Source organism: Silene latifolia, chromosome 10 (assembly GCF_048544455.1).
Source record: "Silene latifolia isolate original U9 population chromosome 10, ASM4854445v1, whole genome shotgun sequence".
Classification (NCBI taxonomy): domain Eukaryota; kingdom Viridiplantae; phylum Streptophyta; class Magnoliopsida; order Caryophyllales; family Caryophyllaceae; genus Silene; species Silene latifolia.
In genome coordinates this window covers 143,466,077-143,480,397 of record NC_133535.1, presented here as the reverse complement: position 1 = coordinate 143,480,397, position 14,321 = coordinate 143,466,077, and the positions used below count along the sequence as shown (strand labels likewise).

General features: G+C 36.4%; 3 protein-coding genes across 4 annotated transcripts; all 3 read right to left on the bottom strand.

Moving 5' to 3' along the window:
• Nucleotides 1–505: 505 nt before the first annotated feature.
• Nucleotides 506–1,502, bottom strand: LOC141609268 (uncharacterized). The gene is made up of 2 exons (XM_074428386.1): nucleotides 1,309–1,502; nucleotides 506–1,201 (listed from the first exon to the last, which is right to left on the bottom strand). The coding sequence occupies exons 1-2, from the start codon at nucleotides 1,421–1,423 to the stop codon at nucleotides 693–695; spliced, it is 624 nt and encodes a 207-aa protein (XP_074284487.1). The 5' UTR covers nucleotides 1,424–1,502; the 3' UTR covers nucleotides 506–692.
• Nucleotides 1,503–4,350: 2,848 nt separating this feature from the next.
• On the bottom strand, nucleotides 4,351–8,223 carry LOC141606119 (uncharacterized). Of its 2 annotated transcripts, none has more exons than XM_074425135.1 (9): nucleotides 8,002–8,223; nucleotides 7,727–7,784; nucleotides 7,227–7,335; nucleotides 7,010–7,133; nucleotides 6,573–6,624; nucleotides 6,342–6,488; nucleotides 6,142–6,253; nucleotides 5,936–6,062; nucleotides 4,351–5,037 (listed from the first exon to the last, which is right to left on the bottom strand). In XM_074425135.1, exons 1-9 carry the CDS (start codon nucleotides 8,145–8,147, stop codon nucleotides 4,578–4,580), a joined length of 1,335 nt encoding a protein of 444 aa, XP_074281236.1. In that variant the 5' UTR covers nucleotides 8,148–8,223; the 3' UTR covers nucleotides 4,351–4,577. The 2 variants fall into 2 exon arrangements, with proteins under 2 accessions (XP_074281236.1, XP_074281237.1); XM_074425136.1 differs by having other exon boundaries at nucleotides 7,227–7,330; nucleotides 8,002–8,161.
• Nucleotides 8,224–9,125: 902 nt separating this feature from the next.
• On the bottom strand, nucleotides 9,126–14,321 carry LOC141606125 (DNA replication licensing factor MCM5). The gene is made up of 16 exons (XM_074425143.1): nucleotides 13,947–14,321; nucleotides 12,593–12,916; nucleotides 12,403–12,501; nucleotides 12,151–12,287; nucleotides 11,960–12,065; nucleotides 11,700–11,834; nucleotides 11,479–11,556; nucleotides 11,287–11,391; nucleotides 11,083–11,174; nucleotides 10,861–10,993; nucleotides 10,656–10,751; nucleotides 10,441–10,532; nucleotides 10,263–10,353; nucleotides 10,064–10,173; nucleotides 9,616–9,745; nucleotides 9,126–9,511 (listed from the first exon to the last, which is right to left on the bottom strand). Exons 1-16 carry the CDS (start codon nucleotides 14,220–14,222, stop codon nucleotides 9,326–9,328), a joined length of 2,190 nt encoding a protein of 729 aa, XP_074281244.1. The 5' UTR covers nucleotides 14,223–14,321; the 3' UTR covers nucleotides 9,126–9,325.

The window sequence follows — 14,321 nt, the reverse complement described above, 5'->3', positions numbered from 1 at the left end:
TCATCACCTTATAATATCAGAGTACTAGTATATATACTCCTCAAAAGGGACCTGATATAGTATAGACAAAAATTACAACTTTTCAACATTTTAAAATATTTTTTCAATGTTACCACCTTTTATGGCATTTTGATCAAAGTTTGCTATCAAAACACATTCTTTGGTGAGAGAGATTCATAGTAAAGAAATAACAAAATTTAACCGCCGTATGAAAGCAATACTCTAACCGCTGAGTCAAGTAGGCTATTTTGCATTACTAAAGAAAACTCAAAAGTTACATAGATGGATTATAAATCCAATATTGTTTATAAGCAATATAAGATCAAAGAGCTATGATCTTTGATCGCGAATGTTCATCTTGACAAGAAATCGTCTACATGTTAAAATTGGTTAATTGGTTATGTAGCACAAGTAAAAGGGCTATAGCTCAGTTAGGTAGAGCAGCTCGTTTACACGCGTGCCAATGTTTTTCAGATCATGCAATCAAAGAAATTCCATTATTTTTTTTGATAAATAGATGTCTTACTCTATGATTTTGATGAAATGAAGGTATCAAACATTCATTCACAGTTTATTGTTTGAACATATTGTGATGGACGAAAGCAATATATACCCTTCAACCTCGACGACAATTATACACAATGAAAAGAAACTAGGAAAAGTAAACAAATTAAGGTGAGTTAGCTTTGTCCTTAGTCCTCAATTTGTGAAGGCGGTGAAGAAGAAGAAGACGAAGAGCTAGAGGTGCCGTAGGTATAAGCGACATAAGCTCCAATTGCAACCAAAGCCACAACTGCAACACCCAAATTCACAGTCACCTTCTTCTGTACTTGGAACCTAGCTAATGAATTTCCGATCCCAAACCCGTTATCCTTTGTCATTACACCATTTCTACTTCTTGAAGCCTCAAGTTTTTGTTCCGTCAATGCATTTGGTTCCGTGGCTTGAGTAGTAGAGGATGTCTTCGGAGGTTGCTCCTGCTGATTGTCAGGTGGACTTGGAGCCTTGACAGGCATAATAACATGGAGATGGCCGGCAACAAACTTAGCCCGAATATGATTAATATCGCAACCTCGTGGTATCTTAGCTTCCTTAAGGAACCGTGTTTTTCGTTTACCGTCTTCTCCTTCAGGCTTCTCTCCGCTTACTTTGAGGACTCCTTGATTATTTACTTGCACCCTCAGTTGCTCTTTCCTGAACTCTGTTCATAAGCAACACAAATGAGTTAGTCTTGTGTAAGACGGTTTTACATTAATATTGTTTCTGCTCAGACATGAGAATGAACACGACTTAAAAGTTAAAACATACCAGGGAGATGAATGACTAAGGTGTCGGTCCCTTCCACTGTCCTCATCTCGCTGTAAGGTTCGAAGACGACATCAGAAGGGAGTGTAATGGTTGAGGACCTGCTTTTGAATGTCATTGTGCTATGTAATTTGTTAGATGTTTCGTAATCGGGTTATTAATGAAAGCTTCATATTTATAGGTAATGTATGATGGGCACAATTCAGCATCTACAGGTTTTTGCAGCAATTAGATTGCCTCTGAAAATGATTATTCTTGTTTGGTTTCTTTAGTTTTAAGTTGCTTCCATTTTGGATAGGCACACTGCTTACATATTCTTAAAAGAAACACAAATTCTTGTTTAAGACCGTCTCAAATTAAAACGGCACAAATAAAAGGAGTAATGTGAGATGTGTTAAGGAAAAAGAGGTATTTTAGAATACCTCATTAAGTGATCAATGTATTCGTTCATCAAAACCTCTCTCTTTCTCTTTCTCTCCCTCTACCAACCTTTGAACCCATGACCTGAGAATGACGAGAATATGTACTCAATGCCACCAGGGTCAAGGAAGGTTAGTGCTTCTTTTTCACATGGGTTTTATTTTTATCCATGTCATCTGCTTTAATATCAAGCTTTAGAGAAACACAAATTTTAGAATAATAATGGGTGTTTTCCCTGAATAATGCTACTACTAAAAATAATTCTCTATATATGGTTGTTCTAAAAATATTTCCCGACATATAGTCCAAATAGGCTTGGATAATCCATACCAAGCTAAAAAGGCAATAATAGTAGAACAAAGCAAAAACTTCATATGAATATCTTTTCAAAAAAATAAAAACCTTCATAAGAATTAAAAAACTCCAACTTAAATACATTTGACAAAAAAAAATAAAAAAATAGCAAAGCTAACAAATCGAAAGTTTATGTAAATAGATGGGTTGAAAGCTAACAAATTGAAATTATGTAAATGCATTAAAAACTTCCAAGTTGGTATCTTGCAATAGTGCAATGTCAAAAGGGATGTGTATTATAAGCATTATCAATTTACCATCACTTTTGAAAATGAAAAATTGAACTCGGAAGTACGATCTTTGCACATACTGATCGATTAATATGCTTGTAAATAAACCAACAGTATGGTTCACCATAATACCTGAAGTATTGTAAATTGTAGTTGTGTAGAGGTCAATTTTGTTGTTTAGTTTAGTTTATTTTGGATTAAGGGTGATTATGTTTATTTTGATTTATTGTAATTTTTTTTGGTGTGTGTTGTACCAAGTTTTTGGTGTGGATTACCCAACCCTAAATGAGACTATATGATGGCAAATATTTTTGAAATAGCCATACATAGGGAAATATTTTCTATGCTAACATTATTCATGGAAAACACTCAATAATAATTACTCCCTCCGTCCCGGTCAATTGTTGTCCTTTAGTTTTGGCCAAAGACCAAGGCAAGAGAAAATGATCAATTACTAAATGACAAGTGGAACAAATTGAGTGTGAATGATCAATTTGTTCATCAAGTTCATTTTTAAAATAGAAAGGACAACAACTCACTGAGACACCCGAATATGGAAAAGGACAAGAAATGACCGGGACAGAGGGAGTATATCTTTTATGACGGATCATTTTTTATTAAAAAAAAACACTCATTTATTGTTATTAATAAAAACAATAATATTTATATACGTGGATCGTCTTACAGGGTGATATCGTCTCACACAATAATTACTGTTGTGGAAATGGTGTTGCTTGGTAGAGCTCAGGTTCTCTTATATCCCAAAATTGGCAGATTTTCGATATAAAGTTAAATACACTAGTGCACAGTGTTACTCCGATACTCACTTAGTTGTCATATTTCGTATCCAATACGTATTTTGTTGGATACGATACTTTGATCCTATTTTAGACCAAAATATTGAAAATTTCCCACAAAATAGTCGTATCCGATACTTATTTTGTCGGATACGAGTAGACAATTCTGAGTAACATAGGTAGTACATTTTATGTAACACCTCGGGTTAATTAGTCATTATTTAATATAGTTAATTGTATTACAATGTAAATTAAATAAATTTTCTAATTGTTTAATTGTATTATCTCCTTATCTCCCTACTATTCACCTTCAATAATTCTCCATAATACTAAAAAAAACTAATAATTCTCCTTCATACTGCTCCCTTATAAATAGTTCCCGCCTCCACATTGGCCGAAAAAAAAAATACCAAAAATATATTTCGCTAGCAAATTTTGATCAAAAGACCTAGTACTTTTGAAAAAATCTATAGAAAAGGTAGTAAATTTTAATTTACCCTATATATCAATCAATACTATATATTAATTCCAGAAACCAATGGACTTCAATGTAATTAAAGAAAGTTATACAAATTAATTATACTATATAGTTTTAAATCAATAGCACCGTGTGATGGACCCGATTAAGGGATCTCAATGCAAATATTATATAGTTTGGGTTAAAATTAAATTATATAGAAGCTTGGTAATTTTCCTAAATATGGTCAATTTCCTTAAAATAAAATAATTAATTAAGATGGTCAATTTCCTTAAAATAAAATAATTAATTAAAATGGTTAATTTCAAGGAGACTAAAAGATGCATGGTAATTTTCCTAAATATTTATAGAACACTAGAAGATGGTCAATTTCCTTAAAATAAAATAATTAATTAGTATAAACATGCACACTTATGGTATTAATTATTATTATCATAAAATTCATGCAATTTTATTAAACTTTATAGTTTATTAGATTAGATGTATAGAGATGTTAATTATTTAACATACAAAAATATAATAAGTAGGTTATAAAAAATTCAAGTTTAAGTAATTTTATTTAATAAAAAAAAATTAATGGTAAGTAGAGGTAGCCCGGGCGAAGCCGGGCACCAATACTAGTATATATATATATAATGACATGTATTTGGAGTGTCTGACTGCTTCCAACTCAAGTGTATTATCTTTCTGAGAAAAAAAAAATAGAAGAATCATCCATACCTTAGTCTATAGATGGTTATAACCATTTTAGATCACAGACAAAATACAACGGCGATCTTAAGGGAGACTAATTGAAACGCAACCCCTGTTAACTGAATCTAAAATAATGTCAGCGCACACTTCATGGCCTCAAAACACCAAATTAATCAAAACTTGTTCTATAACACAGAAAACTAACACTAGCCATGTACACCTTCACTAGAGTCCACAAAGGATGACTATAAGATTCGAACAAATGTGTTGCCTACCAAACACCTATCAAATTTCCGAAACTCACTTTCTCTTCATCTTTCTCCAGGAAGTCAGTTCAGGTGGTAATACATCTTCCTGACCAGACAGTACGGCACCTGCAGTTAACTTTCCAAGCCAGCCATGGTAGAGTAGTCCTCTAGAACCAAGACCTCCTATTAACCAAAACTTCGAAGGAGAAGATCCTCCAACTAGATCATCAATGCAACCCAAAAGAGGAAATGATCCCTGGGGAGTGAGCGGTGGCATTGCCCTCACACCTGCTCGTGCACCTGTTAAACTCCATTTTGTTATTTCGGGATAAACTGTAGACGCCTTAGGAACAAGTTCCCTCAGTGTTGCTGAGGCTTCCTCTACAGAGACAGAAGAAGAGTAATTTCTTGATCCCCATTCCCATGTTGAGCCTAGACACAAACTCCGGGGGCTCTGAATCGCAACCCAAGCATCTGATAGGATGGACGGACTATGTCCCGGGTATTCTTCACTGTATTAGGATAAAGTTCAAATTTATTACTACAATAGAGTAATATGGAACAGATGCTCATACAACAGACCAAGTACCAATCAATATTCGAGATTCAACTACCATTATCGATACACAGAACTATAATGCTCTGAGGATTATGCACATCCAGCATAAAATGACTTTATTAGCATGATTATATCTTACACCGAAAATACAATGGTTCTGGTAATAGACATTTTCGGGACCCTTTTCGAATTAGTTTTTATTTGACAAAACCAAAATCAGTATCCAGAATCTACATTCAATTATCATATGACAACAGCCACCTCGACCAACTAATCTACCCACTGGTAAAAAAAAAAAACTAGTTATACAAACTTTCATGGATGGGCGTTAACACATCGTTTCAAACCAAAACATGACAATATATTCCCTTCATCCCGATCATTTTGTTCCCAATTCTATTATAGTCAATTCTAAATTATTGTCCCCTTTCTTAATCTAGAAAGAATGAAAAGTGTACATTCCATATTGCCCCTAGTCAAGTATGCAGAAACATACCATCCCAATAATATTTTTCTTATTTCCACTTAGTCAAATGCTAATTACATAATGTTATTTCATCACTTTTTTTTATTAAATTCAACCGTCCGTCAAAGAGGACTATATAAATGGGATGGAGGTAGTATAACCTAGCCTGACACTTGGACATGCACAACTGTCGGACGCCAAAGACAGGTAACACAGGTCTCTTCATATACAGCCTCTGTATAAGTGTAGATTTTTTGAGAACAAAGAGATCAGCTTCCATATATTATGAGGATCGATTCTTATTTATCACGTATTAGTTCTAATCATGTCTATAGAACATATCCACTATTGTCCCGCAATGCTTAAAGGAGGAGTAAGTTAATACCACGAAACATCATGCAGCTGTAAGAGCGCAACAATGCCCCTGCATGTCCTGATAGGAAGCATTCCAGACAGCTCAGGAAGCGTGTCAACTTTAGCACCAAGGCAAACTATCACAGCATCATATTCACCTATATGAACACACGGCAATAAATTAGTGCAACAGAGAGAGCACTCCAAAAATCTCTACCACAGGTGGTAGTATACCACCTTTGAGGTCGTGAAGCGAAGCCACTGACTCTTTTTGCAAACTTATACTTTTTCTCTGATACCCTGTTGAGTCCATCCTAGTGACCAAATTTTCGCAAGCTAGGTAGAGTGCCTGATCAACACGACAAAAAACTTGATGCACAAGGGATGACATTATATTCACCAAACAAAAAATAAAGCTAGACACATGATTCTGATACCTGAAGATAAACTTGGGGATTTACATTCACAGCATCAGGCATAAAAAAGGCTGTGTCCAAAGGTGTAGACAAATTTGGTACAAGCTCTCTTGCGGCAACTCCGTCAATTGTTCTTATTCGACAGCTTGACAGACAATTCAAAGCATTCTGTTGTCGGAAGCAATATCGTCATTAAAATATAAATGCAACATCCTGACAATTTACCATTCAAGTTTGGATCAGCTATATTACTTCTTTCATCACATCTAAGTTCTTCTCATTGACAGCTGGTCTCAGAATACCCCTGAATAAAAACAAATACCTTCTGAAATTTGAACACAAGCTTACGGAACTTGTCACGAAATAAAAACCTCTTATGCATCGGAAAGCCCCAAGCCCTACCTAATCCTCATCTCAGCCTTTAAGTTTAAGAGAAAGAGAAGGTAAAGAAAATTCCCAAGGGCAGGCAACGGGAAGGACTAACTTTTTGTGTCCACCTAATCCATTTGTTTGCAACTTCCCCTAACAGTTCTTATGATGGTTCATGTTAGCCAATCCAAAATTATAAAGGCGACTAGGGACTAGGGCAATTGTTATCGTTGTACGTTGTAGTGTTGTACTAGTAACAGCAAAAGAACAATAGAAAGAGGGAAGGGCAGAGATAGAGGGGGAGAGATTGAATGACTAACGTTCTTCTAACAACGAACGAATCAGTATCGAGTCCAAAGTGGGGAGATTTAGCAGCATCTTCAGCAACCTTGAGAAGATTAAGACACTCTATCCAACATTCTTCAGCTCTCCAAAGAAGCTTCACTGTCATATACTCAGATGTTGCATTTCTAATAAGAACGCATCCCCGGTAAGAATATATGCATAAGAATTAACAAAATTCTCGGCCAGACCTACCCTTAGGGGAATAAGGATGAATAAGTCCCCCAGAGACTCCCGAGGCACCGCCACCAATTCCCAATTCATCAAATACATCAACATGCAATTTCAGATCCTTGGGACTGTTCTGCCAGTTACAGACAATTATCTTTCATATACTAATTCGACAAGAAAAATCCAATTGCGAATAATTCATGAATTCATCCAACTATTCATATTAAAACGGAAATATTGCCCACTATAATCCCAACTGTAGATTATTTTAAGATGTACACTGCCGTCCCAAACATGTTTGATTAAAATACTTTTCACAAAGAATATAAACTGCCAATAATCCTAATTTCAGATTATCTTAAAGATTACACCCACAGTCCCTATCATTTGTTTACATTTGATAAAAATATTTCTAACAAAGAATAAAATACGAGTAGTAAACAAATGACTGACTGGGACGGAGGGATTAGATAGACAACGCGAAAATGTAAAACAAAGGAAAAGGGAAGGGAAAGCGAGAGTACAAAGAGCAAATGCCAAGCGACGGACAAACCAGCAAAGCCGGCACCAACAACAGCACACCTGCAATTTTAAGTAAATGTAAATATAAATTGGAGCAGTGGCCATGGTACAACGTACGACCACTTTACAATAACTTATGCACCTCATTCATTTAGCGACAAGTCGATAACAATAATTGAGGTGCATAAGGTTGTTATAATAGGCGTGTTATATATAACGGTCTTATTTGAGAATTTGTAACAAACAGTTTTAATTGAATTGAAAAAGAAAAAGAGACCTGAGGGATGACGTATTATTAAAATGGGGAGATAATGATAATGAAGAAGTTGAACAGCAGCGGACATATGATGATGTTGTTGTTGAAGAAGTTATAGTAGGAGTATTCATGCCCAAGATTTTGCTGCAACTCCATCCTCCAACCATTTCTCTAACGAGTCATTCACCTAGATTTCGGTCGGTTTAATCAGTTCCATTTAAATCGGATTGAATCTAGTTTTGATTTCTATCGGGTTTATTTAGATTAGCCATTTTAATCGATTTTATGTTATTTAGAGCTGATTACAGTTTGGGTCGAATCAATATCAGTTCAATTGAGTTTCAGGAATTTTTTTTGAACTAAGGCAAAATAGTAGCTTAAATGTAAGCCCTATGTCCTGGTCAATGAGTGTCATTTGTTTTTTGGATACTATTCATAAAAGAAGAGAATCCTTACAAGTAATTTTCAAAGCATAACACAAAATATAGTCACGAGTAGTCTTGTTTGATTGGTTTTAATGAGTACGTTAACAGTATCAAATTTTTATATATTTTTCACACTTACGTAAGTAAAGATATTTACGAAATGAAATGGAGTATCGACCAATGTGCAAAAGGCAAATGACAACAATCGACTAAGATAAATGGAGTACCTCTTACTTTTCAGTTCAGATGTAATAATCATAATATCATATACTCTGTAATAAATAAATAATCAATAAAAAAATTCATAAAATATGATAATGAGTGTTTTTATGAAAAATAAATAATTTTAATTTAGTTCTTTAAGATTTGTGTTTTATTATTTTTCGTATGGGACAAGAGAATTCAAGTTTATACACCCGATTGTAATTTAGTTCTTTAAGATTCGTGTTTTACTATTTTCCGTACGGGAACAAGAGAATTCAAGTTTATACGTCCAATTGTCTCAAGTTTTATAGAGCTTAACCATCACGATATCACATGCCCTTATTTGGCTTGCTCATAAATTAGACAAATTAACCAAATCAGTTTAGTGTGGTAGTTATTCACCTTATCCGTCAACCATTAAGTAGCCTGTTGTAGCCTTATACTCCGTATTTTCTATCAGGTAGCAGCCTGTAAGTTGCCATTTGAACCTTAAAAAAGCTCTTCTGACTACTAATATAAAGCAAACCATTATACTCATAGTTAATATTCAAAGCATTAATAACACAGGAGTCGGACTACATTTTCATGATTCAGAAACAAACTATTGAGAATCAAGTCGCCAGCGCCATTTGGGGGACAGGACGACATACAACTACTACTCATACAAATACTAGTAGAGTGCAGTGGATGCAGTAGTTGCCTGCAGAAAAGAGAGATCAGGCTTTACGAACAATAACACGCCTTTCTCTTTTGTACTCGACTTCATCTCTGAGGTGCATTACCACAAGCGCTCTTCTTACAATTGATTCATTCATCCCCATTCTGGTCAGATCATCTATTAGCCGTCTTTCTGATATGTGGCTCCCTATTCCTATCCTTCTCTTGATATGCGCTTCCGCTTGCTGCTCATTGCCAAGCAAAATTAAACAAACCTTAGAGTTATGATCACGCAACTAAAACAGTAAAACCCTGATCAAATCAATAGTGACAAGTAACTGTGTCAAACCTTTATCTCATTTGCCATTTCAGGAGTTGGATTCATTAGCTGATTAATTCCAGAGCGCGCAGCATCCATTGTCGCAACAGTGAAGAGCCGTATAGCCTCTTGTACGTGATTTTCTGTTGCTATATGTGACCTGAATACCATCATCAGCCCAAAATTATTACCACTAGCTAGAACGCCAATTGTACAACAACGTAAGCTCATTAAACCAATGGCAGCTACCATGCCACTCTACACAAAGATCTCTCTTTTCATATCAAAGTCATCTAAATCAGTCAGAAAGAGTGACGGATTATCCCGCATCCATGGGGATCACAAATGATATATCAAGTATATTGAATGAGCCAAGTTGTAAAAACAAGGACAGTCTTATTGTAAAAATGTAAAGACACATTTACAAAATCTAAACTCCCAATAAGGCATGTAATAGTCAATCAAAGCAAGCACTTACAATCCCATCTTGGCAAGGGATTCACTCAGCCTAATTATAGCCTCTAGCTGCCTCACTGTAATTGGGACAGCAGCTGCTTCGCCAGTTTCATTTGCTTGCTGTCTCATATTCTACAGGAATTAAAGTAATAAACCATGAATACAGGAATGATCATATCTCTGTAATAAAGTAAGAAAAATGTTTCTCAATGTTCTACTACCTGTCGAATATTAACATATTCTGTCTGCAATTTCTTGGCAGCTGAATCCGACAACCGAGGGTGGCATTCAGTTCTACAGTAATGTATAAATCTGTATACAAAACAGCACATGCATCAATGCCTCTGATAAAAGTATGACAGACATTAGGGAATATCAAGAGAGTTCCACAAAGAATACCTCTTTAACCAATTTTCCTCCTTTTTAGTTTTAGGGTCCCCAGTAACTGCGTTTGCTGATGCATGCACCTTAATTACATGGCTTGCAATTATCTGAATAAAATAAAAATGAACATTATAAGCTTTCCCGATGAAGATTTAAGTCAAACCTTGTCTCATATAAAAAAAAAGTCTCATACATAAAAGGAAAAATGCTAGCTCCATAGTGCAATTTACCTTGTCTTGACTGTACATCCTAACGTCCTTCACGATGAAGATTAAGTCAAACCTTGAAAGGATAGTTGTCTGCAAGTCAATGTTATCCTGTGCTGTCTGAGGCAAAAGAACACTATAAGCTTTCCATTAATGTAAAGTACTGTGTAACAAGCACATAATCAATCAAATAACTCTCGAGTAACAGGAATGTACAGAAAGTACAAACCTTCAGATCATCATAACGCCCTGATGGAGGGTTAGCAGCAGCAAGCACAGACGTTCTCGAATTAAGAACAGTTGTTATTCCTGCTTTAGCAATAGAGATTGTTTGTTGTTCCATAGCTTCATGAATAGCAACCCTGGACCACCCAACTGATAGCTTAGCATTTAAAGGCAACGATATAGTAAATCATCATCAAATCTATATTAAATTCTCTCTTTGACTAACCTGTCTTCAGTTCTCATCTTGTCAAACTCATCAATGCAGACAACACCACCATCTGCCAGTACCATTGCACCTCCTTCGAGATAAAACTCACGCTGCAACATAAGAATAATTAGTCCATATCTGGAGTCGTATTTCAGAAGATGTTGAATCAAATACTTCAGCACAGCATATTCAAAGATACATGTTTTGACTTGTGAAACTTACTGTGCTACCATCTCTAATCACTGACGCTGTAAGACCAGCAGCTGAAGAACCTTTACCCGAAGTGTACACAGCAACAGGAGCAGTTTTCTCAACGAACTTCAAAAACTTCATTCAGGAAATGGAAACATATCAGTTCTGCTGAATATTATAGCTCACCCATACGGATAATACAAGGAAATAATAGGGTTTTACCTGCGATTTAGCAGTAGAAGGGTCGCCTAAAAGCAGGACGTTAATGTCACCTCTTAATCTGACACCATCAGGTAAAGTCTGCAACCACAGGAAAGCGGATATGCCATCAAGGGAATTAGTGTTGTGGAATGAAATACATTGCAATTTGCAGCAATAACAGACACGGTCATGGCAAACAAAATTTAACCAGGCTGAAATATCAAAGTTAAATGGCAGGCTACCTTTCGTGATCCGCCAAACAATAGGCAAGCAACAGCCCTTTTCACATCATCATGACCAAATATAGAGGGAGCAATCTTGGAGCATATGCGTTCATATACATCATTTTGACTAGCAAATTTTTTAAATTCCTCAATCTGTGGTAGAAACACATAATGAAATGTCAAAGGATCTCCCAAGTCAAAACTCACAATCAATAAGCAATCAGAACCGACATTCAAGAGTAGAATACAAAAGGTAAGTCAGTTGCAGCACAACAAACCTCGTCTGCAGTGAAAGCAGCTTGACCCCGGGAGCTGTTGTCATTGGCTTCTTCGATTCCCACAACTCTTATATAAGGTTGTCTAACAGCAACAGCTCCTCTATGGCTGCATATGGAGCAAACAATTGAATATGACAAATAAAGAAGAGCAACCAAACAAACACAATTACGTTATGGAGATGAATACATACGAAGTAGACGAATTGGAAGCTTGAAAGATACTGTAAATGCCCATAATAGTGAGTCTGGTACCAGGAACAATAGTTTGAACAAGATGCCTATCGATAGAAAGAAGCATGTTTCTTGGTAATTCTCCGGTGGGAACATCCTAACATTACAAATTCAGCTCCACGCATTAAAATGAGCAACATGAAAACATTATACTCCTAAATTACCATATAATAAGACAGCGACTAAAAGCAGGCGAAAAGAGTAGGGAAAACCTCGGGATTCTCTTGAAGCTTGAGAGTTTGCTGATCAACATACTTGCTCTTATCAGGAACAACAAGCCAAGGATCCATAGGGCAAGATTCTTCACCAGGCTATATAAACAAGTAAATAAACAATGTTAGTCCCTTCAACCCCATCATCCGTTTACCTTTGACTAAACAAAACCCGAAGAAAAAGAACCACCTGTGCAACATGATCACAAGATCTAGGAATAATGGCACCGCCAAGACCAGGCCGACAAGCAACAAGCTTAACATTACGACAATTCTTACAAAGAAGAGTAACATAAGTAGCCTTCGCCTTGGTACGAGAAGCTGCTATAGTAATCCCAGATATCTTCACCAGTTTCGATATATACTGAGCTCCTAGTGATCGCATAGACAGTGAATCCTCCCTCGAAGTCAGTAAAATCTGAACATCCTGAGCCACAGGCTCCTCCATTTCACCCGTCTCCCCCGCCACCTTTGACTTAAAGCTAGTCAACACCTCAGCAGCCGCCGTCTCAAACTAAAATAAAACACTCCTAATTAGAAAAACAACAATAACAAACAGTAGCGGAACTAAGGGGCGCTGGCAGGAGCGGTCACAATTTAAATTTTCTATTTTTTTTTACGAGTTTACCTTATTTCATTAATAATTAACCCCCAATAACAAACAATGGCGGAGCTAAGGGACGCTAGCAGGTGCGGTCACAATTAAAATTTTCTATGTTTTTTACAAGTTTACCTTATTTCATTAATAAGTAACCCCCAATAACAAACAATGGCGGAGCTAAGGGACGCTAGCAGGTGCGGTCACAATTTAAATTTTCTATTTTTTTTTACAAGTTTACCTTATTTCATTAATAAGTAACCCCCAATAACAAACAATGGCGGAGCTAAGGGACGCTAGCAGGTGCGGTCACAATTTAAATTTTCTATTTTTTTTACAAGTTTACCTTATTTCATTAATAAAGTAACCCCCAATAACAAACAATGGCGGAGCAAGGGACGCTAGCAGGTGCGGTCACAATTAGAATTTTCTATGTTTTTTACAAGTTTACCTTATTTCATTAATAAGTAACCCCCAATAACAAACAATGGCGGAGCTAAGGGACGCTAGCAGGTGCGGTCACAATTTAAATTTTCTATTTTTTTTTACAAGTTTACCTTATTTCATTAATAGGTAACCCCCAATAACAAACAGTGGCGGAACTAAGGGCGCTAGCAAGGGCGGTCACAATTAAAAATTTTCATTTTTTTTACGAGTTTACCTTATTACTCCTCCCTCCCGATCATTTGTTTACCTTTTTAATCTTTAATCAAAGATAAACAAATGATTGGGATGACGGGTGTACATTAATAGTTACCCCCTCCCACCCGACCCCACCCAAATTGAACTTTCAATTTTTTTTTTCGAGTTTACCTTATACCATTACCAGTTCGTCACACCAATTAAAAATGAAAAACAAACGGATTTACCTAATTCCACTAATACTCCGTCACAATAATTAAAAATTAAAAATTTAAAATAAAAAGGGTAGGAACGAGAAGCGTACAAGAGGAAGGAAGTCGGCGGGGGAAGAGCGGAGAAGTTCAGGTAAGTCGGGATCGAATGCATCAAGGTGCTCCAGATCCACCACAAGCGAAGTCGGGTTATGTACAAGACTTTCACGGTAGGGATAAACATTCTTTTCGGTCTCAAAACCGCGGATGAATTCTTTGAACTTGAGTAAGACGGAATGCTTTCCGACGCCGTCGTTTCGGCCACCGGCACCCGGGGGAAACTGGGCTTGGTCGCTGTAATATACGCCGCCTTCGTCCCAACCAGACATTTCGGATTTTGGATGGTTTTGGTTACGGTGAGTTTGTTGACGGCGCAAGGAAGGGAGTTGTTGTAGGAAGTAGGGGTGGAAATGAAGGGATGAATGAAG

Bases quoted from the DNA above. Each gene is read 5' to 3' on its own strand.
- LOC141609268 (XM_074428386.1), bottom strand. From the start codon at position 1,423: ATGACATTCAAAAGCAGGTCCTCAACCATTACACTCCCTTCTGATGTC. The intron at 1,202-1,308 runs GTATGTTTTAAC...GCTTATGAACAG, and splicing joins CTTAGTCATTCATCTCCCTG to AGTTCAGGAAAGAGCAACTG.
- LOC141606119 (XM_074425135.1), bottom strand. From the start codon at position 8,147: ATGGTTGGAGGATGGAGTTGCAGCAAAATCTTGGGCATGAATACTCCT. The intron at 7,785-8,001 runs GTCTCTTTTTCT...TTAAAATTGCAG, and splicing joins AATAATACGTCATCCCTCAG to GTGTGCTGTTGTTGGTGCCG. The intron at 6,625-7,009 runs GTTAGTCATTCA...GTTTTTATTCAG, and splicing joins TCGTTCGTTGTTAGAAGAAC to GGGTATTCTGAGACCAGCTG.
- LOC141606125 (XM_074425143.1), bottom strand. From the start codon at position 14,222: ATGTCTGGTTGGGACGAAGGCGGCGTATATTACAGCGACCAAGCCCAG. The intron at 10,994-11,082 runs GTTAGTCAAAGA...TGGGTGGTCCAG, and splicing joins AAGATGAGAACTGAAGACAG to GGTTGCTATTCATGAAGCTA. The intron at 9,512-9,615 runs GTTTGACACAGT...GGCAATGAGCAG, and splicing joins AAATGGCAAATGAGATAAAG to CAAGCGGAAGCGCATATCAA.